Genomic DNA, 25588 nt, shown 5'->3' with positions numbered 1-25588 from the left:
ATTTAAGGTGGAATAACTAGGGAGGGAGGGAGGGAAGTGGGAGAAACTTTAAAAACTGACCTAAGAGTAATCATAGAAACCAAAAACCAAAAAACAAACAAAAAGCCCCCAAATGAATCAGACTATTGTGTTTTCCATTTTATCTGGATGTATTTCTTAATTCCTTCTTAAATCATTGTATTTTTAAAATATGAAAAAAATATTCTTAGTTCCTGAGAAAAGTGATTTGATTTCAATCCTGAACTCTCTGTAGCATCCCTAGACTGCTGGGGACATCTCTATGCAAAGGTTTTAGCTTCCTTACGATCCAGTTTTAATGTTTGCATTTCCAATGTCCATACAATGAGATTTAACAGGCTTTATTATCACTTGCTTACTTAAATTGTTGTAACATTTTAAATTTATTTCCACTAGTAAATTAAATAGGCAAGAAATAATTTCCCTTTTTAAAATTTTAAACCTCCTTTGACTGTGTTGAAGCTATGTTGATCACAAAAATCTTACATCAAAAGAAAAATAAGGAAATAACTATGAAAAGCTAGATTTATTTTATTCTTTTATAGTTGACTACATGAAGTTTTGTATACCATAACTGAAACTTTAAAATCATTTTTAACTACTCTTACGAAAACAGCGTGTCCCTCTGGAAGGTCGTCAGTTTAAATCCAAAGAGATAACAAATACCATTTTGGGACGTAAATACTGTTGTCCCGTGCTTTGAAAGGGCCATAATTAGCAAGGTTGTACAACACAACAACCTGTAATGTGTTCCATGTGTGGTATTTTGAAACCTTTTGTTTTAGTTTCTAACTAGAGGGGAAAAAAAGAGTCCATTTTATTCCCTTGGGATTTGTCTATACGATGCATCAGATTGAATTTAGCAAACAGGGAAGTATTCCTCCTTATCTAGCGAGTGCTTGTTTATTCTTCCCTTATAAAAAGCAAAGGACTAGCAATTTTCTTTTATGAACGTGGACTGAATGCAGATAAATAACCCTTGCGGGGAGAGGAAGGTCAAGTTCAAAGTTTTTCTTTCCTTTGGATTCAGGAATAAGCAAATGGAAAGACTAGCCAAACAACCAGGCAGCAGGCATCTGATGGTTAAGCCCTCCCCCCAGGACTTTTATGTACATAAGCCCAAGTCACTGGAGCAGCTGCGGCGCATTAGTTCCAATAGTTTAACAGGCTGCTTTGTGGCGCTGACAAAGCCCTGCTAACGCAGTGGCTTCCCTCCATATTCCCCTGCCCTGCGAGCTCGGCAGTGATCTTTGGCAGGGGACCAGCCCAGGAGGGGTGACGTTTAACAGGCTTCCGCTGAGGAGTGCGCTCTTCTCGTCTACACCCAGCCCCATCTCCACGGAGAGACTGAGGCAGGCGACCGAATGAACTAACAGCCCCTGGATCCGACCTGCTTCTCTGGACATTTCCCCGGACTCTGAGAGAAGCAGCCACTGGAAAGAGGCCAGGGAACCACGTTGCCCTGGATTGTTGCCAACTGTACAAAGTTGACCCGGAAAATGGCTCAGCAGACGACAAGCCCGGACACCTTAACAGTACCTGAAGTGGATAATCCGCATTGTCCAAACCCCTGGCTGAATGAGGATCTTGTGAAATCCTTGCGGGAAAACCTGTTGCAGCAGGAGAAGTCCAAGCCAGCAAGGAAATCGGTCTCTCCCAAGCTCTCTCCAGTGATTTCTCCAAGAAATTCCCCCAGGCTCCTGCGGAGGATGCTTCTCAGCAGCAACATCCCTAAACAGCGGCGTTTCACGGTGGCACATACGTGGTAAGGTTTGCAAGGCTCACCGGAATTGGTGGCGGTTCCCCCTGGGTGATCATTGCGTCTCCCGCCCTTTCACTTTAGGGGTGGGGAGGGAGGACTCTCATCATTCCTCACCTGTGATTTATGGGAAGTATTCTGCCTTACCAACAAATCCCACAGATGTCCTAGTCAAAGCAGCAGTCCTTGAGACTGGGAATCCTTGAAGTGGGTGGTTCTCAAAGTTCAATTTCTATTGCAAGTTCCTACAAGAAAATTGGATTCCAGATGTCAAATAAGAATGCAGTTTTACTCCCATACCGATGTGGTGGCGTTTCTTTGATTTCATAAGCTAATATCCCTGCCAGGTCCTGCAACAACCTAGGAAAGAAAGGACCAGAAAGGAGAGGAGGAAAATCATAGTTTGCTCTCCTTTCTGCATAATCCCCAGTTGAACAGAGATGTGTATAGAGAGAGTGTGTGCCTGTGTGTGTCATGGTGTGCCCCCTCAAACCCCTCCTTTGCTACTGACTTTAATGTATTTATAATCTCAAACATGTCTTTCCGGTGGAAAGAAGAAAGGGTTTAGGAATTCTGTGCAGGAAATTTCCGGCTGCTACTTGGTAATATTGTGTTCTTTGAATTTGGATTCTTTGTTTTGTCAATATTTTTATTTTCTTCATGAATATTGTTTTCTTTATAATGGGTGAGTTTTTATGCATATTTTTCATATTTTTCAGTTTTTTAGATGATTCTTGATATTTTCCTGCTTTTATAAAAGCAAATATTAAAATTTACTATTGTGTAAGCTTATTACAGTGTTTTGCCTGAGAAGACGCAATTCTAAGCTATGATGGGGTGGGTGGGGGTCATCTGTGATGCATACTTGGCTTATTTTAGGTAGTAGTAGGTTCTATACACTACCTGCACATTTTGGTAAAATGAATATTAATTATGATAAAGAAAACAGCTGTAACAAGAAATAATGAACCTGGTAGTTGAAAACCGACTGGATGATTTTTATACATTTTTTCCATAGAAAACAAAGATGATGCCAGGAATGGAAAACCAAACCAAACAAATAAATAAATCAGAAACAAGACTTCTAGGAAAGAAACAAGAAGTAGGGTCAAAATCTAAACTAGCCACATGGCCATACACTGGACCGTATTAATATCGTAGATGAAAATAGATGACAAAGGAAATACATATCCCACCCAAAGAAATATCTGGCCTCAGAATTTTAATTTCAAATAGCTAGATCGCTCACTGGAGAAGTGTTCTTATTTCCTCCAGGATTTTAACTAGATGGCATTTCTATGTTATTTAGACCTACTGCTCATAAGAGGGGTAAAAAAAAAATGCATTTCAAGCTTAAAAAAGAAATTATTGGAAAAAGTGACTTTTCTCTGAGTAAGGTATTGTTGAAAAAATTTGACAGAGGTAAGTAGTGAGTGAAAGACCTAGCTAAACACTGGGAGATGCTCTGAGGGAGAGGGATAGCTTGAGACCAGAACAGGAAAGCTGCTTATTTATTTTCCTCCTGAATATCGTTATCTTCTTTATAATGGGTGAATTTGTTTTATGCATACTCATAAAGAATCAGGCCAGAGTAGGGTGCCAGAGCAGGAGAGCTGGCTCCGGTTCATGAAGAGTCAGGCCCAGAATTTTGGTATCCAATGTCTCTTTTGGTTGAGATACTTTTTTAAAATTATACTTCCTAAATTGTACCCATTGTTGAATGGGTAAGCCTCAGCTCAGTTGCTTGATTTCCAACTGAGTGAAGCAACCTAGAGTTCATCTGAAGGTTATCTGAACTATTTAGACATGTTGAGATGTAAGGAAGGCAGGAAATCTCATGAAAACCGGCTTTCTTCTGAAATTTCTGGCACTTCCTTTGCTGGTGCTGTTTGGGGAAACTCCAAGAGCATAATTTTCTGCCGATATTTTATTTTGATATATCGTGTCTCAGCCAGATCAGGGAGCCATTGAAAGAGCAATGGAAAGGGAAAATAAAAATCATAATATCAACTCTCAGTAACTCAGGAGGATACACTATCTCTTGTGGACTAAAAGCATCCAGCGAGGGAGTTGGAAAGAGTACCTCACATCCTCCATGTCAGTTCAGTGATCCCCCAGACTTTTGTAATATCCACAGGCCTTTTTTTTAACAAGTATCGTTCTACCTGTGCTTTCATAACTTGGACTAAACACTATGTAGAATTAAAAAAAAATTCCAAACTGTTCTGAGGTATAGACATTTTTTGCTACCTAAATCGCTGCTGCTATCACCACATTCAAATCCTAAATTAGATGGTCAGCCATTTAAATACACGAATGTTGGTTACTGTGCCTGTTATTCCTGTCCTTCCAATATTTTTTTTTAAGATTTTTTGTTTATTTATTTGAGAGAGAGAGTGAGATAGAGAGAGAGAGCATGAGAAGGGGGAGGGTCAGAGGGAGCAGCAGACTCCCCGCCGAGCAGGGAGCCCGATGTGGGACTCGATCCCAGGACTCCAGGATCATGACCTGAGCCGAAGGCAGTCGCTTAACCGACTGAGCCACCCAGGCGCCCCTGTCCTTCCAATATTTTTAAGTTTAATACCTACTGAGCTGAAAGTGTTTAGTTTGTACATACTGATGACAAAAATTGAATATGAGCTATTCTTTGGTTTGAAATAACTTGCCCTCTAGTTGAAAAAATAAATCCTATTGGAAGGCATCTGTTCTGAGTAAGGTAATCATGTTGCTCTACAACATACTCTCCAAATCTCAGTGGATTGACACCCTAAATGGTTACGTCTGCTTCTGCTTCTCATGGCTATCTGTGCTACTCTGGGGTGTTTCAGGGACTTGGGGTCCTACCACCTTGTAGTTCATTTGTCACTATTTGTGACACATGACTTTTAAGGATACCAGACTCAGTGGAATTGGGAAAATAACGTGGAAGATGGCATGTGTGAGTTTTTATGAGGCAGGCCTAGAAGTACACATACCACTTACACTGATATTCCTTGGTTAGAACTCAGCTCAATGGTCACATCTAACTGCAAAGGATGATGGCAAACCTATCTCAGCTGTTTCCAGGAATAAGGTCAAACAGGTTGGGTGAATAGCTAGCCCATCTAAATCACGGAACATTATGGCCACCTGGTTTACCCTTTCTACCATAGTTGAATTCATGGAATAACATTTATGATGACTAGCCCTTTAACATCTTTGCACACTTCCTGGATGAGAGTCATACAGAGAAATTCTATTTATTGGCAAATCTATGGATTGGGAAGTCCTTGCTAATACGCAGTTGAAGTCTCCTTCCCTGTAATTGTCATACTTGGGTCCAGGATCTGCTTTGAAAATCCCGCAGCCTGGATCTCTCCTCTCTTCCTTAATGTAGCCCTTAAGGTAAGAGGCATGGAGTAACCTACGAGAGAGCCAAGACCTTGTTCAGTTATTCCTCATACACCCATTAATCGATATTTTCAGTGTTAACATGTTTTTTTTTTCTTAAACAAATTCTTCTCTTAACTAAACATCCTAAGCCTTTATGTGCTGTGTTTGCCAGGTTGATCGTGGTTATTCTTATCCAAAATTCATTTGGATTTTCACAATTTTCACAGATTTTCAAAATGTCTATACATCAGAACAGTTTGGAATTTTTTTTTAATTCTGCATAGTGTTTAGTCCAAGTATTTCAAGAGTATCATACTGTTGACACAATACTTCAAGTGCTGTGTGACTTGTACAGAGAGCATCTAAGCAGAAGCCAGACTACCTGAGTTTAAATTCTGACTTCCCATTTACTAGCTCCATGATTTTGGACAAATTACTTGTCCTATACCTCAATTTCCCTGTTACCCGACTTCCTGGGAATAGTAATAGTATGTATTATGTGTTGTGGTTTTATTAAGTATGATCATGTGTAGATTACAGTGTATGGTATAGGGATAGACACTGAATGAGGGTCACTGTAAGCAAATATTTTCCTTATTAAGTGCAATATGCCCATTATTCCACCCTTGGTCTGCCTGGATCTTTAGGATCACGTGATGACTATCTTGTTAGTTGTTTGTGAATGGATTGGGCTAAAGAGAAAATATACAAAGAGACCAAGAGTTTGTGAGAATGATAGGTATATGTCAGTTTCTTGACTATGGAAAAGGAAAAGGCAGAAAGAAGAGATATTCCTGAGGAGGAACCATAGAACTTGATGCCTCTCCCCTTCTTACTTCCATTCCACATGTCATTCAAATCTCTCTGTTCCTGAGAGCTTCCTCCTGTTCCCCCCAAATGGAAATAACCTGCTGCTTCTTCATAATCTATAGCACATTTTTCTTCTGCTGTTCCTTCAATGGTTATTCTTAATAATTACATCACTAGCTAATGTTTATTGAACAGTGTTTTTTTGTTTTGTTTTGTTTTTTGGGTTTTGGGTTTTTTTTTTTGGACTAGTACTCTGTTAAACTAGAACCCTCTGTGTCTGTGATTTTTACCACTCTGTTTTATCATTTTTACTTAATATCTAGTACCTTGTAGTCTAGTGATTATAGACAGGACTCTGCTTTCATCTGAGTAGGAGATTCCCTCTGATGTTAAGCAGGAACTCCAAAGTCAGTGTGATCTCTGGTGAGAAAAACATAATTTCCAATGTAAGTTTATTTCAGGAAAATCAAATAGGAAAATATGCTTTTCAGGTTTTCTTTTTAATTTACACTGTGAATGAAGAAAAGGGTTCTAGAGGGTGTATACATAAGATTAGGGATTAAGGTTTCTTTGGGTAAGTTGGTATCTTAGGTAATAGTCATCATATACCTTACCTTTATAATTTCTGTGTATACATGTGTTTTTAATTACAACATTCAAAGGTAGAAGAATCAGTAACATCCTTAAACAACAAAATAATTTCTTTAGGTGTATTTTTGAAAGGCGTCTTGCAGGAGATTTTTAGGAAATCTTAAAGTTTTTAGGAAGCTAGATAAGTGCTTTTGACCATATTTTTTCTTTATTATAGATTTCTCTTTACCCAGCATTGGCGTTAGATACAAAATTGTTCATGTTTAAAAGTAAACATTTGCTTTCTTGAGTCATAATTTGTTCAGCAACTGTACTTGTTTTTATGGTTGTTAAGAGAGAAATACGCTATAAATTTTCTTCAGGTTACAGAAGGGAGAAGAAACCCTTTACTATCTATAAAGGAGAAATCCAGCCATTTAGAGAGTTTGTAGCATACCACACACACACACACACACACACACACACACACACACACACACAGGCACGTGAGTAGGTTTTCAAAGCCAGTATTATTGATTCCATTTGAGAACTCTCTCCCTTGTTTTAGTTCTCCTATACTCGCCCTACGTAACTTTAAGGTTATCTTTTCTCTGTCCTTTATGGTACAGACACCCAGAGACAGGCATTGCTGGTGTTCTCTGAGGAGCTGAGAACCCAGAGGTGAGCTGTGGGTATAGTGTGATATCGGGAGGTGGGAAGGAAGTTTCTGGGGAAATTATCTGGGGAGCACAACAGGAAGTACTGCAGGCATATTGGGTGGGGTCAGTTGGCTGAGTCTTTAGCTGTGTCCCTGGTGTAATTGGTTGTGTGTCTTCAGCGGAAATCTTGGGGGCCATGCAAGTTAAGCATGTCTGTAGCTTTTAAAAGGTTAATTAGGCTTTCCTACACATCAGGAGACCCCAGGAAGACATTCCTCTTAAAGAACTTGTCAATTGGCTTGCAATATTTAAGAAATTACAAAGAAAAATACTTGACAAATGGTTGCTGAGGAAAAATGATGAAAACACGGAAATGACCTGGCAGTTTATTACACATGTGTGCTTTCTGTGACCTTTGACATTTATATTAAAGAAAGAGAAAACACTTGAAGCATGTCTACACCAGCTGAAGCCATTGCTACCAATGGTAAAAATACCTTTAAGCAAAAGCAGTCTTTTCTGTAAACTTGGCAGAAGTGTTGAATTGAGAGGAAAAGAATTGAATCTCAGCGTTCTTTAAAGTTAAGTCATGGTTTTAATTTTCACAGTTACTCTTCGTATACATATCCTTATAAATAACAAGTTCCTGTGAGGTTAGGTGATTAAATGAGCTTCGGCACTTTTTATGTTTTTGTTCGACAGGAAGCTACTAAAATTATTCTTCAAGTAGCAGTTTCAGGAAGAAGTTTTATCATCACAAGTGTAGCAAAATTATGTCATTGTTTTTAATGGATTTGCTTTTGAAAAAAATCATGTTTTTAAAACTGTGATCACTTTAGAATTGAAGCCCTATATTTCCAGCTCCACTGGCCACGTATATTTGACCTTAGTTACTCAAACTGTTTCAATTGTAAAGAGTCTCTGTTCATAAGTCATATGGTCATAAAGGCATTTGATATTTACAAGTAAAAAACTGACTAATTAAATTTACAAAGTGGTAACAAACTACAGTACATTTAAGATAAGTAATTAAAAACAAGTTCCAACTTGGTGTTGTGAGTGAGGTAGATGCCACATGGGTAAAAAGAGGGACAGAATTCTTTAATAATTCTGTGACTCATAAAAAGGCTGCAGGGCCTTCAGAATGAAAGTTATCAGCGGTATTCACTCTAGGACAATCTAGAAGCCATGATTTTAGGTAGGAAATATGGAAAACTATAGATAATAATAAAAATTCTAATTAAAATTTTTCTTTTATTGCATCTTCAATTATATACCATTTTAACATATCAGTCTCTTCTGCTGTATATATAAAATAGAAAAAAATCATTTTATCTTCAATGTCAAGGGCATAAATGCTCTCTGTTTCACATGAAGTACTTATTCTCAATGAGATCTTCAGTTGATATGAGAAGAATCCTCTGATTTCATTCTGGAATAAAAACTTTAGGTTCATAATAACATAACTTATAATCTTAGATTTATTATAACATAACCCTTCATGATTTCGCTCCATCTGTGTGTCAGGTACTTTATGTACATTGACCCTTCAAAACAAACAAGTATTGAATTTAAGTATCATTAGCTGTATTTTCCATCTGCAGATGCTGGGGCCCACAAAAATTGTTGTATAACCAAGATCATGTAGATCTGCAGCCATGAAGTGAGTTGAGTTCAAACTTGAACCCAGGTCTGCCTAACTTTCTATCCTGTGTTCTTTTGGCAAAGCTCCCTTTGAGCTAAGAGTCAGTCACATTTATGACTCTACCTTGAATGTATATCAAAGCGAAAACCATGAATGTTCAGTGGTTTTTGCAGAACGGTGGTGAAGTTAACAGAGGGGCAGGGGCAGAATTCGTTCTTGGTGTGGAATCTCAGTTTGTTTACACGTGTGGCTTGTAGGAATGTAGATGTCCTTTTGGTGATGAAAGTGTATGTATGTAGAGGAGAAATACAGGTCTTTGTTGAAGGAGGGCTTCAGAGTCAGCAGAGAGCATTCTGATTTAGAGTAGTTTTTAAAATAAGACTGGCATAAAAACAAAACCAATCAGAATAATTTTATTTTCAGTGGTTCAGAGGAAAAGGCAGGGAAGGGTTGGGCTCTAAAGAGCAAGATCAAGTCAAAAATCTATTACTGTTTAGATCCACAAGAGCCAGCTGGAAATGATGGTCTGCAGGCTCAAGTCACTAAGCAACAGAGCAGCAAACTGCTTGGTAACCAGAGCTGGCCTGACTCACAGGCTGGCTGTGAACGACCGGATAGCCGGATAGGAGGACCAAAGCCCATCTTACCTCAAAACAGTCTCCTTCTGTTCATCTGCCAGCCTGCATGCCAGATCCCTCCGTTATGGGCTTGTCTCCTTACCTAACAAGATACCTGCTTTTAGAATGGAACTATCTCTGGGGACAGAAATAAATGCTGTCTTTCCTCTTTCAAGTGACATTTCTGAGATCATCTTCTTCAGGTCACGATATCATTTGAAAATGTAAGGTTTAATGAAAGAAAAGAAGTGAAAACATTGGGATTAGTGGCCTGACTTTGACTTTTTGTGAGCCAGTGTGTACATGGCCAAATTGCCTGACTTCATTTGGTGATACTTGCCCTTGAACTCCGAGAGCACAATGTATTGCGATTTGTTTGGATTTTATATCTTCTGCTCTCTTCTATTTCATGTGTGCGATTTGCCTGTATAGCTGAACTATTAGTTCCTAAAATGTAGCAATCTGTGTATCCATATGAAGTGCTAAGTGCCATCTGTATAATATGCATTTAGTAAATATTTGTTGTTTAATTGAGAAACATACCTTTCATTACTGTGCCTCTTTTGCTAAACAGCTGGGGAGATCCATACTCTTCCAGCCTAAAAGTCCTGGTAATGTGGTGTTTGAGTGCCCTAGTGGAAAGAAATTTCAAACTCAATGATTAACCATTTATATGGACTTTGTCACCATGACTGGGCATATGTGTGTGTGTATTCTGGGTTTTGCACACAACTAGACTGGTATAATTTAACCTTACCATATATGTTTGAATTAGTATGTGAGAGTGTCACAAATTTGTCAAATATATGCATTTTAACAATATTTAGTTTACACTTTGAAAGTAAATTATGCCTGTTGTATTTCTAAAGAAAATAAACATATATATTTATGATTCATAGGAAATTATTGAATAACTAACTTGTAAAGCTCTAATGACTAGTCTTTAGCTCTTAGAATTCATAGTGGTTAAATTATACACCAAGACCTAAGCTTATAAAGGAGATGTCAAAATTTTGAGGAGAAATTTGAAAAAAAAGAAGAAAAAAGAAAAACACCTTTTATACTTCCTTTTTTAGGATGACAATTTGGAGAAACTTTGAACTGGCAGAAACTAAGCATCACTTCTCCAAAGTAGATCTTCAGAATAACTAAAATTGAATAATAGGAAACCTTTTTGAATATATTTAGCATAGAAATGTTATTTTAATGTAAATATTTTCTCTATAGTTCAATCTATATTTATTTTTACAATGTAGTTTCAAACCAACCAATTTCCTTTCCATTACCCTTATGAGATAGTCCTCTGATCAAATTAGCTATTATTAAAATAAAGTGGTTTCCTCTCTATATTATTATTAATAGGGTATGGTTTTTTTTCCATTAGAGGACTGATTTCATATTTACAGTCATGATGAGTGTGTACTATTGGTCTTTGGAAGTAAGCAACTTTCTGATTAACAAGGATACTTGGATTATCATTTCTGCTTGTTTGCCTTCTTTAGATTTATAGTATTTGTTTTCATTGCTTCATTCCGTGCAACGTGATTTTTTTTATGACTGTTTGAGTGCCAAAGAGGACAGCATATGATTTATGGATAGTAATAACTAAACCATATATGAATTGGAGGCTGGTGACGCACAAGGTGGAATGATGTGGCTCTCTTCTGAATAGAACCTGACTTCCTTTAATAAAATCCTCTTATTAATAACAATAGCAGCATCATTAATAGTGTGATCATTCCTGTATCACCTTTCCAGTTTAAGGTCCATCTGTGAATCATTTGCACTGTTTTATATTTAATTTTTTTAAGTGGATTTACATTTTTATTTAAAGGTCTATATGTTTAAGAAAGAAGCTTTATAACATTACTGTAAATTGGAAACCTGTTTCATTTATCATGCATTAGAAGATCGTTGAAACAAATGCAATTAAGAAAGACTACAAAGATTCAAGTGTAGCTGGATTCTATGACCTGCTAGAGGTTCTGAGCCTGAAGTCTGCTCTCTGTTTAAAATGGTAGTTAGCAAGTAATACAGAGATGTGAAGGCCCAGTTAAGACTTTCTCCTTAAGATAGTAAGAATGACTGAAAGAGATTTGGAAAGGAAATAACCTCATTATTTAATTCACCATTTAAAAATTCACTAAGCCACAGCACCTATGCCTAAAATTATCTTGGCGCAATATCAGACCTTATAATACACCATCCCAGTGATACCTGAACCACTGATACTTCCACTGTTGGAAGAAGCACATTGGTTCTTACAGACTCTTCAGATCTGAATCCCTTAGTTGAAAGTAAACACATTGAATTTGGACTGTGTGATTCCAATTCCTAAGCAGAACGTGAGGTGTTGGTATCCTGTTTTACCACTGCCCTATACTTACTACCTACCTGGTAGCTACACAGATGTAAAGAAGCATAGAACTGTCCCATGAAAAATATGTACCTCCTAATGGCAGCTTTCAAGCCAAAGAGCACAAATGTGGGCATTTTAATGTAGGGTCTCCATACAAATAAGTGAAAGCTGATGTAGGTGAGGTATCTGATTTTTCTATACCTCTGTAATCTTCTGGAGAATTTATTTAATTCTAGACTATAACTCCCTCATAGGACAGGCTTTGTAATTTGCAAGGCCCAATGTAAAGTGAAAATACAGAAACACTTGCTCAAAAGACTATGAGGAATTTCCTGACAGCAAGAGCAGAGCATTCAGTCCAGCACAGGGCCCTTTGGAGAGTGTGGTCCTTACACAGCTGCTCAGGTCATGTCTGTGAAACCGGCCCTGCACCCACAGCAGATCCGAGCTGGGGCCCCAGAAGTCACATTTGTAAACAGCTCTACAAGTGATGCTGAAACATGCTTTCACAAACTTTCTTAGAGGAACATCTTCATTGATCACCTCCTTCTCTTTTTACACTATTAATCGAGACTCCAGAAGACTGATATGCTTTGGAGAAAAAATGGAAGTGTCAATGAAAGTCAACAGTGTACCAGCTGTAAATAAAGGAGGAGCATTATCTTCCCTTCATCTTGAGGGTTTTCTTCACAGAGGAACAAGTGCATGCATAAATTAAACGCAGTTTTGCCTTTGCATTTAAAATCATTTCTTGATATGCTCAGCATCGGCAATGGCGTACGTTATTAGTATTTTATACTGATGCTGACCCCTCCTTGAAACTGTCTCATTCACTGGTTTAACAACTATTTCTCTGAGATCTCTCTTTTCCTCCTTCGTTGACTTCTCCAGCAATTAAAGTGCCCTCCGGTTATATAATTAGCCCTTTGGCCTTGTTTCAGTATGCTGTCTGCACCATCCGCCTGAAGTCTGCCCCAGCTCCAGTTGCTAGCTCCATTTAAAATACAACCAAATCCAACTCTTAAGCCTGGCTCAAGATCTGTGTGTCTCTTCTGGACATTTCCACTTGGGAGCTCTACTCTCACCTCAGATATGATGTGAAAAACTGAGCTCACTGTTTCCCCATTTCTGGTTTTTCTATTTCTGTTCCTAGAACCACTGCTTTCTCAGTCATCTTTGACTTCTGCTTTGCCCTTTCTCTGCCTAGGCCTTTAGATTATTTCATCTGATATTTCTTGCTTTTCTGTTTTTTTTTCCCTGACACTGCTGCCTATTTCAGCATCAGCCTTATGTTTGGGCTAGTTCAAAAACATCCTGTCTTTGTGCCACCATTCCCTTCTGCCCAAGGTTGTGCTACCCGTGCTGTCTCATTAATTATCCTAAAGTTCTGCTGTCTCTTCCCACCATCTAGAGTGGGGGTAAGCTGATGCTTTTCTGTAAAGGGCCAGAGAGTAAATGTCTCAAGCTTTATGGGCCACAGTCTCTGTGGGCATCTACTCAGTTATGCCACTGTAGTGCAAAAACAGCCCAAGACATAAAATGGGATGTCCAAATAATGCTTTATCATGGGGACTGTCCTGTGTATTGTAGGATGTTAGGAGCACTCCTGACCACTACCCATTAGATGGCAATAATCCCACCCTATTATGAAAATCCCAAATGCTTCCAAACATTGTCAAATATTCCCCAGAGTGGAAGGGTGCAAATTGTGCCTAGTTAAGATCCACTGATCTAGAGGGTAAGCCTTATGAAGGGAGAAATGAGTTCTGACTCATTCACCATGTCCCTAGCACCTAGCACAGTCTTGTGATGCAGAAAGAGGTCCAGAAACATACTACCTGGTCCAACTTTGCTCCTCACTTACTGTGAGCTCTTAGATGTATCTTTTACACTCCACAGGCCAGCATTAAGTTCATCTGTAAAATGGAACTATTATTAATTCATATATGCTTCATAAAATTCTTGAAAAGTTCAAATGGTAGAGTTAATGAAAAGATCTTTGGAAAGAATAAAGTGCTAATCAAGCATAACATGAAAATAGTATTGGTGGGACAGTGAGGGTAATCTGAACCTCTTGAAATCTAGAAGTTTAATCACCTCACATACTGTGTCTACCCACTGAAAATCACTGTATGGGATGCTATTAGGGCATTGTCTTTGCTCTCAAGAATTAGGATGTGGTAGGGCATAGAATGTGATTACTCAAGTAACTGAAACAACAGCCAAAGTTACAAAGAGTGGAAGGAGTTTATAGGCGGTAGAGATTTGTTTCTGGAAGTGGGACTACCTTAAGATTTGAGATGGAGTATGAGATGGTGTAGTCACAAAGAACGGCCTGAGTATTTTGTTAGATTATCTTATTTAATATTCACTACAATTGAATTGGGTGTAGTTTATTTTTTTCTTCCAAATTTTTATTTAAATTCTAGTTAGCATATAGTATAATATTGGCTTCAGGAGTAGAGTTTACTGATTTATTACTTACCTATAACACTCAGTGCTCATCACAAGTACCCTCCTTCATACCCATCACCATCTAGCCCATCCCCCCACCTCCCCTCCAGCCACCCTCAGTTTGTTCCCTATCATTAAGAATATCTTATTTTTTAAGGTTTGCCTCCCTCTCGCTCCTCTTCTTTTTTCCCTAATGTTCATCTAATTATCATACTTTTAAAAGAGAAAAATGAGGCCTAGAAAGGAATTTGATATGAACATAAAGCATGGAAGATTTCAGTAGGGAGGGTGAGTGGAGTGAAGTATGGAAGGAGAGGAAGTGGCAGGAGGTGAATTCTTTTTGCCAAAAGAACAACTGAATCTCAATGGGGACTACATGGGGTTTGGGTGACTTTGAGTCCAGCTCTGAGTATCTCTGGGGAAGGTGGACCATAAAGGGAGGCTGGAATCAGGTTTTGAACATCTGCTAGCATTCTCATTTTCTCTCTCTCTCTCTCTCTCTCTCTCACACATGCACACACACACACCAGTGATTTATATGCTTAAATGAAACACGATCAATTTTATCTTTATTAACAGCTTCACTCCAAATAAGAGGAAGTGACATTTTGAGTTATTACCCCATGCTAAGCTTGCTAAGCTTCAAGTGTGTGCCCTGAACACTCTCACTAGTTAGAATGTGAGATTCAGTGCAATTAGACCAATCTGTGCTATCTTTCAGTTAGCTAATATCCTACTCCTTCTAAGATAATCCTCCTGAAGTAGCAGAATACACAATTTTGTTTCCATTCAGATCAGATGTATCAATTCCACTGGTGGCACTTATGTTCTAATGCATAGAACAGAGACATTATTTACGTGAAGACTGTGCCTGCATTTTCATTAATTTACAAGAGAATGTAATACTTAAAACATATCTAGCAGTTCTGATAGTCTCTATACAGAAAACTCTATTGCTCTAAAGGCATTTTCTCTTTTTCCAGACTGGCTCACCAGGGTAAGAATCAGGAGCTGAATATCCTGCTATCCTTTCATCCATTCGAAAAATAATTTCTGAGTGTCTACTCTATCTGCCACTCCTCTAGGGAGATAGCACTGAACAACAAAAAAAAAAGTTTTCTGCCCCCATGGAGCAGTATTCTAATGGAGGGTGGGAGATAACATACAAATAAATATTTCAGTGGGTCAGAGAATGGCAAGTACAGTAAAGAAGAATAAAGCAGGGCAAGAGGATAGAGTTTTACATAAGGTTTTTGGGGAGGACTCTCTAAGGTGACATTTGAGCAGAGACTGGAGGGAAGTGATTTTATGATCATCCAGGGGAAGAGCATTTCAGGCAGAGATGAGAAGTGCAAAGGCCCTGAGGGAGGATGTGACTGGTGTGTTTGAAGGAGGGGGATGTTGTAGAGAATGAGGTCAGAGACATAGAAGGAGGCCAGATCATGCAGTGTTTTGAGGCTGTAGTAAAGAATTTGGGAATGTGCGAAGATTTTTTTCTTGGTGATATATCAAAGAAAGGAGGATTAACATGGGAGTGTCTGCCTAAGGGAGGGCATAGTCTGTCTTGAGTTTTAGCAGAATTGTCCAGGCTCCTGTATGGAAAATATAGATGTGGGGAAGAGGTAAAACTAGGGAAACCAGTTGAGACACTACTGCAGGAATCCAGGTGAGATATAATGGTGGTGCAGAGTAAATAGTAAAAGGAGAGGTAGTAAAAAATGGTCACAATACTTTCTGGAAATAACAGAAGAGTAAGAAAGACACTTCTCCTTTAGGGGCAGTGGTACAAAAATATGGAAGGAAAACTAACCACCACTCAGCAGGCTGAAGTAAGGCAACATCCTCAATAGGCAGCCAGTGTGTTTGCACAAGAAGGTTCAGGAGACAGAGAAGAGGTTGAGAATAAAGGTGATTTTACTGATGACAGAATAGGAGCACTAGAAGTTACAGTGGAAAGTTTGGAGGTTTGGGGGAGGGCTGGGGATTTAAACTAGATGAGGGGGTTTACAGAGCCCTCTGAGGATGAGAGGCTGGTGATGAGCAATATCCTGGCAGTCTTGGGGTCCTTGTGGTGATGAGTGTGAGTCAAAGACAAGGATCTCATCAGAGGCCATGCAGTTAGAAAAGCACAACTCATCAGCTGGAATGGCTATTCTTTTGGGTCTGTTTTTATAATTCTTTCAGGCTCGCTAATTCACCTGTAGCGTATTTATAGAAATGGCGGGGAGAGGCAGTGGGAACTGGGCTGGCCAGGTCCACCTGGCAGTCTTCACTCCAACTTTTTGTCTAGTAATACCGTGTTCCTCCCACCTCTTACCATACACTTATGCTTGAGGGATGAGAGGTGTGAGAAAAGATGCAGAAAGGCAAGTAGGAAATTGCTAGTTTCCAGATGTATGGCTCTGGGGCAGATTTCCTAACCTGAACTTGCCATTTTGTTCATGCACTGGATAAAAAATCCCTGTTCTTCGGCATGGTGTTACAACTAGATATTGAAGTACCAAAATAATTTCTGAAAAAATAAGCACACTTGCCCCAATGGTTCATACATGTCATTATAATGATACTACTTTTATTAAATACATAGGTTTTCTGTGTAGGCAATAAAATAGTTCCAAAAGAAAGCAGGACTATGCCACATTTTAACATTTATATGGGAATGGTTTCATGATCCTATTTATAAACAGAACAAATATGAAATGGGTAGAACATGGATAGCTTTCTCTTTGGAGTTCGAATTGTTGGTTTGTGTTGCCTGCTTGCATATTTATATTGTGCGAGCTACCTGGCTATTACTAAGATATATGATATTTTGTGTCGTAAGAGTGTGCCCTGCAAAGCAACATGTACAAACTTTTTTTTCTTGCCCTAAGGGAAAGGGCAAGCCCTGGCACCTTTTAACCTGTGAGGATTATGTAGCTCTTGCTGTGATTGATTTGTTGGCTCTTCTTCTAGAAATGCTCCTGCTACCTGTTTTATGTTCTGACAGAGCCATGGCTTTGCTGATCCGCACGTCACCCCCATGAAGATGTGGGCATGCTTTTGTGTATTTGCTCTTGTAGCCTGGGAAGCGTATTTCAACACACCATCCAGAATTGGCTAGAACATGCCTGTCACTCCCAGCTGACTCCGATGACGCTCTTGCCAACGTAGATTTACATCAACACAGTTCTTACCTGGAAAAAGTTCCTTTGGAATATACAGCGTGGCCCATTTAAAAGAGGCATAGCATCACTTTGAAGAGGACTGTATTTTAAGGGAAGCATTGTAAGAAATACACTGTCAATTGAATGCTCCACAGAGCCCAGAGTTATAATCAGCGTTTCTCAAGACTTTTCCCCCTAGAAATTGTATGTCACTCACTCCTAAAGAGTTGGTTATCCGGAAGAAAATCCCTCTATTGCAGACTTTCCTTCTTAGCATGCTAGAAATGTAGGCATTCTTGGCCTCTCTTCTTCCTATCTACATAATCCTAACTCTGTATTCATTAAAGAGAGTATGATGTGCTAGAGCTGATGACATGCAATATGCAGTATGATGTAACAACATTGCTTATTGACTGCCCATGATTCAGTTTGGCAACTCAATGGATAAATAGATTTTACTATTAGCATGAAACCTTTTGGCATTTGTCCATCTTGCTTTTTGACTCATCCTCAATATCCTAATGAATGTTTGGGATAGGCATATTACTCAGATGCGTGGGTCTATAGACAGGAAACCAGGCACTCAGAAATAAAACCTGTTACCATAGCTATTCAGAAAAAAATATATAAAACTGTCTTTGTTGTACAAAAGAAAAATTCAGTATCAATGGCACATGACCTGTGATTACTGTTATTATGACCCTATACTACTCACCCTTCATTTTCATCATCCTAGTCTATTCTAAGTCATTACAGTAATGGATACAACTGAATGCGTTTGCAATTTTTACCCCTTTTCTCATGACAGCCAATGGGATTTTCAATGACACATGCTTTGATCTGCCTGCTTTTAAATCTCTTAAGCAGGGCAGCTCTAGACAGCTTCTTCTCAGAAGATTTTACAATCCTAATAGACCTCATCATAAATTCTATATTTTGCTTGTTTAGACACATCAAAGTCAAGCTTTATACCAGGGGCCACCTGGGATGTCGAGGTCATCAGCTTCTTGTTACAGCTACTGGGTCACTGTCATGCCTAGCCATAATAAAGGTTGACTGTGCAAAGTGACCAAAAGTTGTGGGCTACAGTATAGGAATTAAAAAAAAAAAAATGTTCTGCCATGTTGTTTCATCTGCTATATTTTGTCTAGAATTAATATTGTTGTAATTAACTCCAAAGTGTTCTATGCTGTTTGCATGTAGAATGGAGGGAAAGAAAATATGTAGAAATAAGGAAATAAGATCTTTCTCCTGTGAATTAACACATGAAATCTGTACTTATCAGAGCCAAGATGCAACACTTTAAAGAGATGAGTTTACAGGCCTATCAGATGGTAAGATTGGTCAGAATTTGGGTAGGCATAAAAGACAATCACAAAATAAACAGTTGGCAGTGCTTTTCGGACATTGTCCGAGAGAGGAACTACTGGTTAGCAGAATGAAATTTGACGTTAAAACTGTGTTAATCATCTTACTAATAATATTTCAAATTTGTCTATCATCGATCACCTGTTTATCTCTATATATTTTTCTGGTTCTGTGTTCACAAAGCCATCTTCTGATTATAGTCTTCATTATTATATAAGATTTCTAATGAGAAAGAAAGCACTGGGTCAGATGATTGAGCGTTTTAATCTGCACAATAATTGTTGTGCTCAATGAAAAGAAATTAATTGGCATTTGGATTCTCTTCAGCAGTTCCATGAGCTTATATGATATGGGTTTGCTCATGAGAGAAGAGGTTCCTTTCATGTGCTGAGAGATTTCAGTTTCTGAGTCTACAGCATTCATTGCCAGATTCTAATCCTAGTAATTTCTCCAACGTATTGTCTATCTTGAAGGCCTTTTGGAAAAAAATCTGCTAATCTTCCCAGGTGAAACTCCTCTCCCTTGCCATGCTCTGAGTATTTTCACTAGGAACCTTGGTATGAAGGTTTTTGTATTTACACATTTTAAAGCTGTAATCACAGTAAGAATGAGGAAAAGGTGCAATGTTCCGTTTTCTTAATCCTTTTCCTCAATGAAAGCTGTTTGGTGAGACAATCATGACTTATGCTTTGAAATTAATTTTCTGACACATCTAACGTTCAGCCCAGGGTAGAGTTTGCTTTTGTTTGTTTTTCTGAGGGTCCGATGTCTTACAGAATTTGGTCGGCTATTCTAGGAAATGTGCTCAGCACACACAGGCAGTGTTGGGAATTTTCTGGACCCTTTCCTTCCTCTGCCTTACCCCCTCTCAGATCCAGTAACATAGAGGGGCACCCTGAATGTTACAGCTTGCATCCTCGAATATGATGTTACTTTTAGGGAGTTTCACATTTTAATAGTTTTTTTTTTTTTTTTAACACAGAAAAGCCTTTGGGACTTAAGTATATGAATCTCAACTTGTACAGTTACAGATTTGTGGGATGAGGTTCAGATCAACCACATCAAGAGTTGTGGTACTGTTAGGTTGTTTCACCTAAGCACCCCACCCTGAAGTAATGACTGTTCAGACAATGACAAAAATATATACAAGGAAGTGATGTAAAAGTGAGGATATTGCTGAAACACATTGAAACATTTATTCTCAGACAAATGTCCTCCAGAGAAGGGCATCCAAATTAGTTTCCAAGACATGCCATCACAAATTACCACAAATTTAGTGGCTTAGAACAACTGAAATTTATTCATCCACAGTTCTCAAGACCAGAAGTCCAAAATCAAGTTGTTGGTAGGGCTGCACTCTCTACAGAGGCTCTAGAGGAGAATCGGTTTCATTCCTCACTAGCTTCTAGTGGTTGCTGGGTCCCTTGGCTTTTGGCTACATCACTCCAATCTTTGCCTGTGTTTCATATGCCTTCTCCTCCTTTGGTCTTTTCCTTTTTGTGTCTCCTATAAGGATATTTGTCATTGGATTTAGGTCTCACTTGGATAATCTAGGACAATCTTCTCATCTCAAGATCCTTTACTTAATTACATCTACAAAAACCCTTTTTCCAAATAGGGTAACATTCATAGGTTCTGGAGTTTAGGATGCAGGTATATCTTATTTGGGGTCACCGTTGGGCCCCTTACAGCATCTAAGGATATGCCTTCTATGAGAGTCCCTGAGAAAGCCTTCCAGATAGCATGAGATCTGGGCCACACCCACACAGACAGTCCTTTCTGACTACTGCAACAGCTCATGGCGTTCCAGTTTGAAGAGCTAAGGCAATAGGTTCTACATGGGGCAAGAAGCCAAGAACACTAAAATTCTCTTAAGTGGATGACTGATGTGGTCACTGGATGTCCAGTCTTACTGTGGTCGTGTTTCTTCCCAAGGCTCAGAAAAGGCATGAGAAAAAGAGAAATAGGGAAATGGTATTTATTTTGTATCCTTTGCATTTAGAACTCTTTTCAGAAAGAAAGGAAGGAAAACTGTAGGCATAAAGAATTAGGAAAGGAGAACAGTGGGTATTTTCCCTGTTTATTTGTGAATGTTTGGTCCTGGTCTCAATGACTAAAATTAGCATTTTAAAACCACAAACGTGGTACATGTTTATGGTAAAAATTCCTATAAAACATAATGGTGTGTAATTCCCTTGATTCCACTCCTTCGTGCTCACAGCTTTCCATGGGCTCTCTTAGCATTGTGTGGTGTAGCCTCCCAGAAATAATTTATGCGTATTTAAGTAAATATAATAAAAACAGTGATCACACTTACCGTGTAATTTATATGTATTAAGCACATTGCCAGGTATTTTCAACGATTACTTCATTTACTTGTCACTACAAACCTGAAGTATATCTGTAAGATAGATTTCTACCAGTGAGGGCGCCCGGGTGGCTCAGTCAGTTAAGCATCTGCCTGTAACTCAGGTCATGATCCCAGGGTCCTGGGATCCAGTCAAGCATCAGGCTCCCTGCTCTGCAGGGAGTCTGCTTCTCCCTCTGCCCCTCCTCCCACTCATTTTCTCTCAAATAAATAAGTAAAATCTTTTAAAAAAAAGTTTCTCAGTCTATTTTTTTCTTTTACTTTGTAGTTTTAAAAAGTCACATGTAAATATTTTTTTTTTAATTTATTCTGGATGAAACCACATAACATAAAATTTGCTGTCTTGACCATTTTTAAGTATATGGTTCAGTAGTGTTAATTATATTCACATTGTTATAGAACACATCTCCAGAACTTTCTCATTTTGCAAAACTAAAACTCTGTACCCATTAAGCAACAGCACCCTCCTCTTGCCAACCTCTGGTAGTTCCCATTCTACTTTCTATGAATTTGACTTTGTTAGATAGCTCATATAAGTGGAATCAGACAGTATTTGTTTTTCTGTGACTGGCTTATTCCACTTAGCATAATGTTTTCAGAAGTCATCTGTGATAGATCACGTGACAGGACTCTCTTCCTTTTTAAGTCAGAATGATATTTTATTATATGTATAATACCACATTTTATTTATTCAACTGTTGATGGATATTTAGATTGCTTCCATCTGTTGGCTATAGTGAATACTGCTGCTGTGAACATGTGTGTGCAGGTATCTCTTTAAGACCCTGATTTCAATTCTCTGGGGTATGTATTCAGAGGTGGCATTGCTGGATCATATGGTAGTTCTCTTTTAAATTTCTTTTGAAGAATGCTCATACTGTTTTCCTTAGTGACGGTACCATTTTAAAACCCTACCAGCAGCGCACAAGCGTTCTAATTTAGCCTCATCCTCTTCAATACTTCTTTTCTTTTTCTTTTTTCATAGTGACTGTACTAATGAGTGTGGGATTATATTTCATTTTAGTTTTTGTTGCATTTCTTTCATGATGAGTGATGTTGAGCATCTTTTATATGCTTGTTGAACATTTGTGTATCATCTGTGAAGAAATGTCTATTCAAGTCATTTGCCTAGTTTTTAATTAGGTTATTTAATTTTTTGTCTGTAAAATTTTTTTGGTATAGCATGGTTTAGCAAACTTTCCTCCATGTAGTCCTCTTATGTCATTATTAAGGAGTGTGACTCCATTTTAAAATCATTAAATTTCTTTTCACCTTATATCCTAGTCCTTTTAACATTCTGTCTCTCTCTTCTTAAGACTTTATTTATTTGAGAGAGAGAGCAACAGAGAGCACAAGCGGGGGTGGGGGAAAGGAGGGACAGAGGGAGAGGGAGAAGCAGACTCCCCGCTGAACAGGGAGCCCACTGTGGGGTGATGCAGGGTTCGATCCCAGGACCCTGGGATCATGACCTGAGCTAAAAGCAGAGGCTTAACTGAATGAGCCACCCAGACGTGCCAAGATTTCTCTTTTTGTATTTAATTTTTGATCTTTCTGTCATTTATTTTGATATGAAGAATAAGGAAAGGGTCCAGCTTTTTTGGCCAGCTACCCCAACCTCAATTTATAGAATACATGCTGATCATGTACTAACTTGTAAGGTTTTCTTATCGAGTGCCACATTTGCCACACCTACTACAGTAATGATTATAGTAAGTGCAGTGGTATCTTGTTAGATTTTCTTTGCACTACTTTAAATGATAAACTTCAGCTATTAACATAGCTTAAATATTTGGAAGGTAGGCTTAAAATAGGCTATTGTTTCATTTGTTGAGCCTATTTCCTTTAAAAATAAATATTAACTATGTTTCCCAAAAACATTCCTTTTTGGGGGGAATAAAGAAAGAGAAATGTTTTCAGTGATTTGGGAGCCAGTGAGAAAGAATGGCTTTTATAGAATGATTCTTATTTCAAATGTGAAATGGTGACACAGTTCCTACATAAGGAGAAGAGATGTCTATTTCAGGACATTTACCTAAATTTGGGCTGAATTTAGTATCCTTGACAGTCCCACACCTGGTAGGGCAATGTAAAATCCTTGTGCCTATATGAAATGATACTTAGTCATCGTCAGGGACAGAAGAAAGAATAGGAATTCTGGAGTTGGGTTGCTAAGGCCTGGCCTTACTATAAGTTGGCTGTAAGATTGATTTAAGTCTTCTAATTCTTCTGAGCTTTAGTTTTCTAATTTGCTAAATGGGGATAAATAACATACATGAGGAGATTGAAAAGATTGAGTGACTAAGCATGATAATTTGTAGGATATGTGCTTTATACAGTATTACATGCTGAAAAGATGATGGTAATAATTGTTATCAGTAACAACAACAATAATTATGGTGAGAGGAGATTCTGCTGGGGCAACACACATTCTTCCAAGCAGTCCATTTCCAATACAGTATGCACGACTAGGCAGCAGAGCTAGACTCCCTAATCCCTATGTTGTATAAAAAACCATTAAGGGTATGGATTCATTCGAAGCATTAAAACCCAAAAGGTTATTAGTAAGCTATTAAACTCTGGTGATATACTGTTAGAAATATTTTCCCTAGCCTGCTTTTCCTTGTTCTCATCTCCTCTTTATTTTACCAGCTTTGGAGATTTTATTAACTGTTTGAAGAACATAACTTCAAGTTGCTTGAAAGGAAAAAACCTGGATGTTTTAAAGATGGTTCTTTTGGGGATGTAATTAGCCACGATCTCTAAATTAGAAGTTCCTTCTCTCCTACGACTTGCCAGGAGGAGGGCAGGTTCTGTGAAAGAAAATATGTAAAACTTAGAACTAATATCCAGTAGAAATTTCTCAAGACAACTTCCCCGCGGTAGCTCATCGTTCTCCTTTAGTGAGCTGTATTACTCTGAAACACCGAAATGTTCGCGGTCCAACTGTAGTTCTTAAGGATGCCTAGTGTTGGGCACATCTACTGAAATTTTGCTGCTTTTGAATATAAGTGCAGGAATTTCTTGAAGATGAGCTTATTTCCCAGACAGAAGGGTGAACAGGAAAGGAAGGGAAAGAAGGGAAGAGAGAAGAGGTAATGCCACCTGCTTGGAGACATAAAGTGAAGGAGGCCTCAGAGAGAGATCTTCTCGACTTTTGACTAGAGGATGAAACCCAGGGACAGAGGCATCCAGAAAACTACCCACCGCTACACACAAGGACAGTGTGAGGTCCAGAACACAGATTATTTGATGAAGTTCAGTGTTTCGTTAGTGTGACCCAGAGCCTGTGGGGGGTGGAAGGAAGGTAGAGAGAACTTGTCGTTTATTCAGCCTCTCTGCTCATTGGCCACTTGTTTTATTTTTCCATAACTTTTGTTGTATTTTCCTCGTTTGACCCTAGATTCGGAGTGCAACATTGCATACCCAACTTTGACTTAGATTAGGTGCCCTGAATGCAAGAGGCAATTATATAGAAGTGAATAAGCAGAACCATTTACTGTAACTCTTGAGACCTTTGTGGTTGTTTCTTCTGCCACTTGCTAGCTGAATGTTCTCAGGCACATTATTTAAGTTCTCATTGGCTCCATTTCCTCAAAGATAAAAAGAGAGTGTTCGGTAGTTGGTCTCTAAAGTCCTCTCCAGGACAAAATGCCCTGCTCCTCTATCTTTACCTGAATAATTTCACAGGTTGCTGCGACAGCAACAGTAGCTTGGTCCTTAGCTACCAATTGCATCTTCCCCTTAACTGTGAAAGAAAAGGAAATCCCAAATTTAATTCCACTATTGAATTTGCCTCTGTTTGCATTTGGGTATCTGCGGCTCATAGATTCTGTAGCCTCATGTGAAAGTTTCTTTCAAAGAATTGAATGATGGTAAAAGGAAGGAAAACCTCCTACAACTAAATTCCACATAACTGTGCCACTATTTGTTTCCATACAAGTTATAAGTGGGTCACAAATTTAAAAGTTAATGAGAATTGCCTATTGTTGCCAAGTATACTGAAGACAATATTTATAAAATAATCTCTCATCCTTTCCCCGACTCTTTTTTTAGAATAAAAATGCCAATAGAAAAAAGAAATGGATGACTATACCAATAAATACAAGGGGGTAGATAATTTGGTCATCACTATAAATAGTTTAAATATGTGAGCACTTAATAAAACAAAGAAGATTATGTACTTGGAATGTCCAGACTGCTAATAATTTTCTTTCCTTAACAACAAAAAAAATGGGCAACAGATATTAAGGTATCAAATGTTTTATGAATTAATTCATTATTCAGTTTCAGAACACCAACAGTAATATAGTATTTCCCACCTTCAGAAATAGCTCAGGTAGAGCATTTCTGTAGAGGTCCACTAATGTTCTCAAGGCTGTATAAAGAGGAACTATTCATAATGCAGTTATATTGGGGCCAGAGTGATTATAATTCAAACCTTCA

The 25588-nt window shown here is 38.4% G+C and overlaps 1 protein-coding gene across 5 annotated transcripts in view; it reads left to right on the top strand.

Moving 5' to 3' along the window:
* The first annotated feature begins 412 nt into the window (after nucleotides 1-412).
* PDE4D (phosphodiesterase 4D) overlaps nucleotides 413-25588 on the top strand; it is a 745734-nt gene continuing 720558 nt past the window's right edge. For 2 of the 5 annotated variants that reach the window (XM_054512131.2, XM_064596147.1), the window contains exon 1: nucleotides 415-1783. In XM_054512131.2, coding sequence (XP_054368106.1) covers nucleotides 1518-1783 — 266 coding nt within the window. In that variant the 5' untranslated portion in view covers nucleotides 415-1517. Of the gene's footprint in view, nucleotides 1784-25588 lie in introns of all 5 variants that reach the window. The other 3 variants (XM_054512129.2, XM_054512134.2, XM_045895259.3) reach the window with 3 other exon arrangements.

Source organism: Mirounga angustirostris, unplaced genomic scaffold (genome assembly GCF_029215605.1).
Source record: "Mirounga angustirostris isolate CCGP_5_RB_7025 unplaced genomic scaffold, mMirAng1.0.hap1 SCAF_7, whole genome shotgun sequence".
Taxonomy (NCBI): Eukaryota; Metazoa; Chordata; class Mammalia; order Carnivora; family Phocidae; genus Mirounga; species Mirounga angustirostris.
Note: the sequence above shows the minus strand (reverse complement) of the source record. Positions and strands in the feature narration are given on the sequence as shown.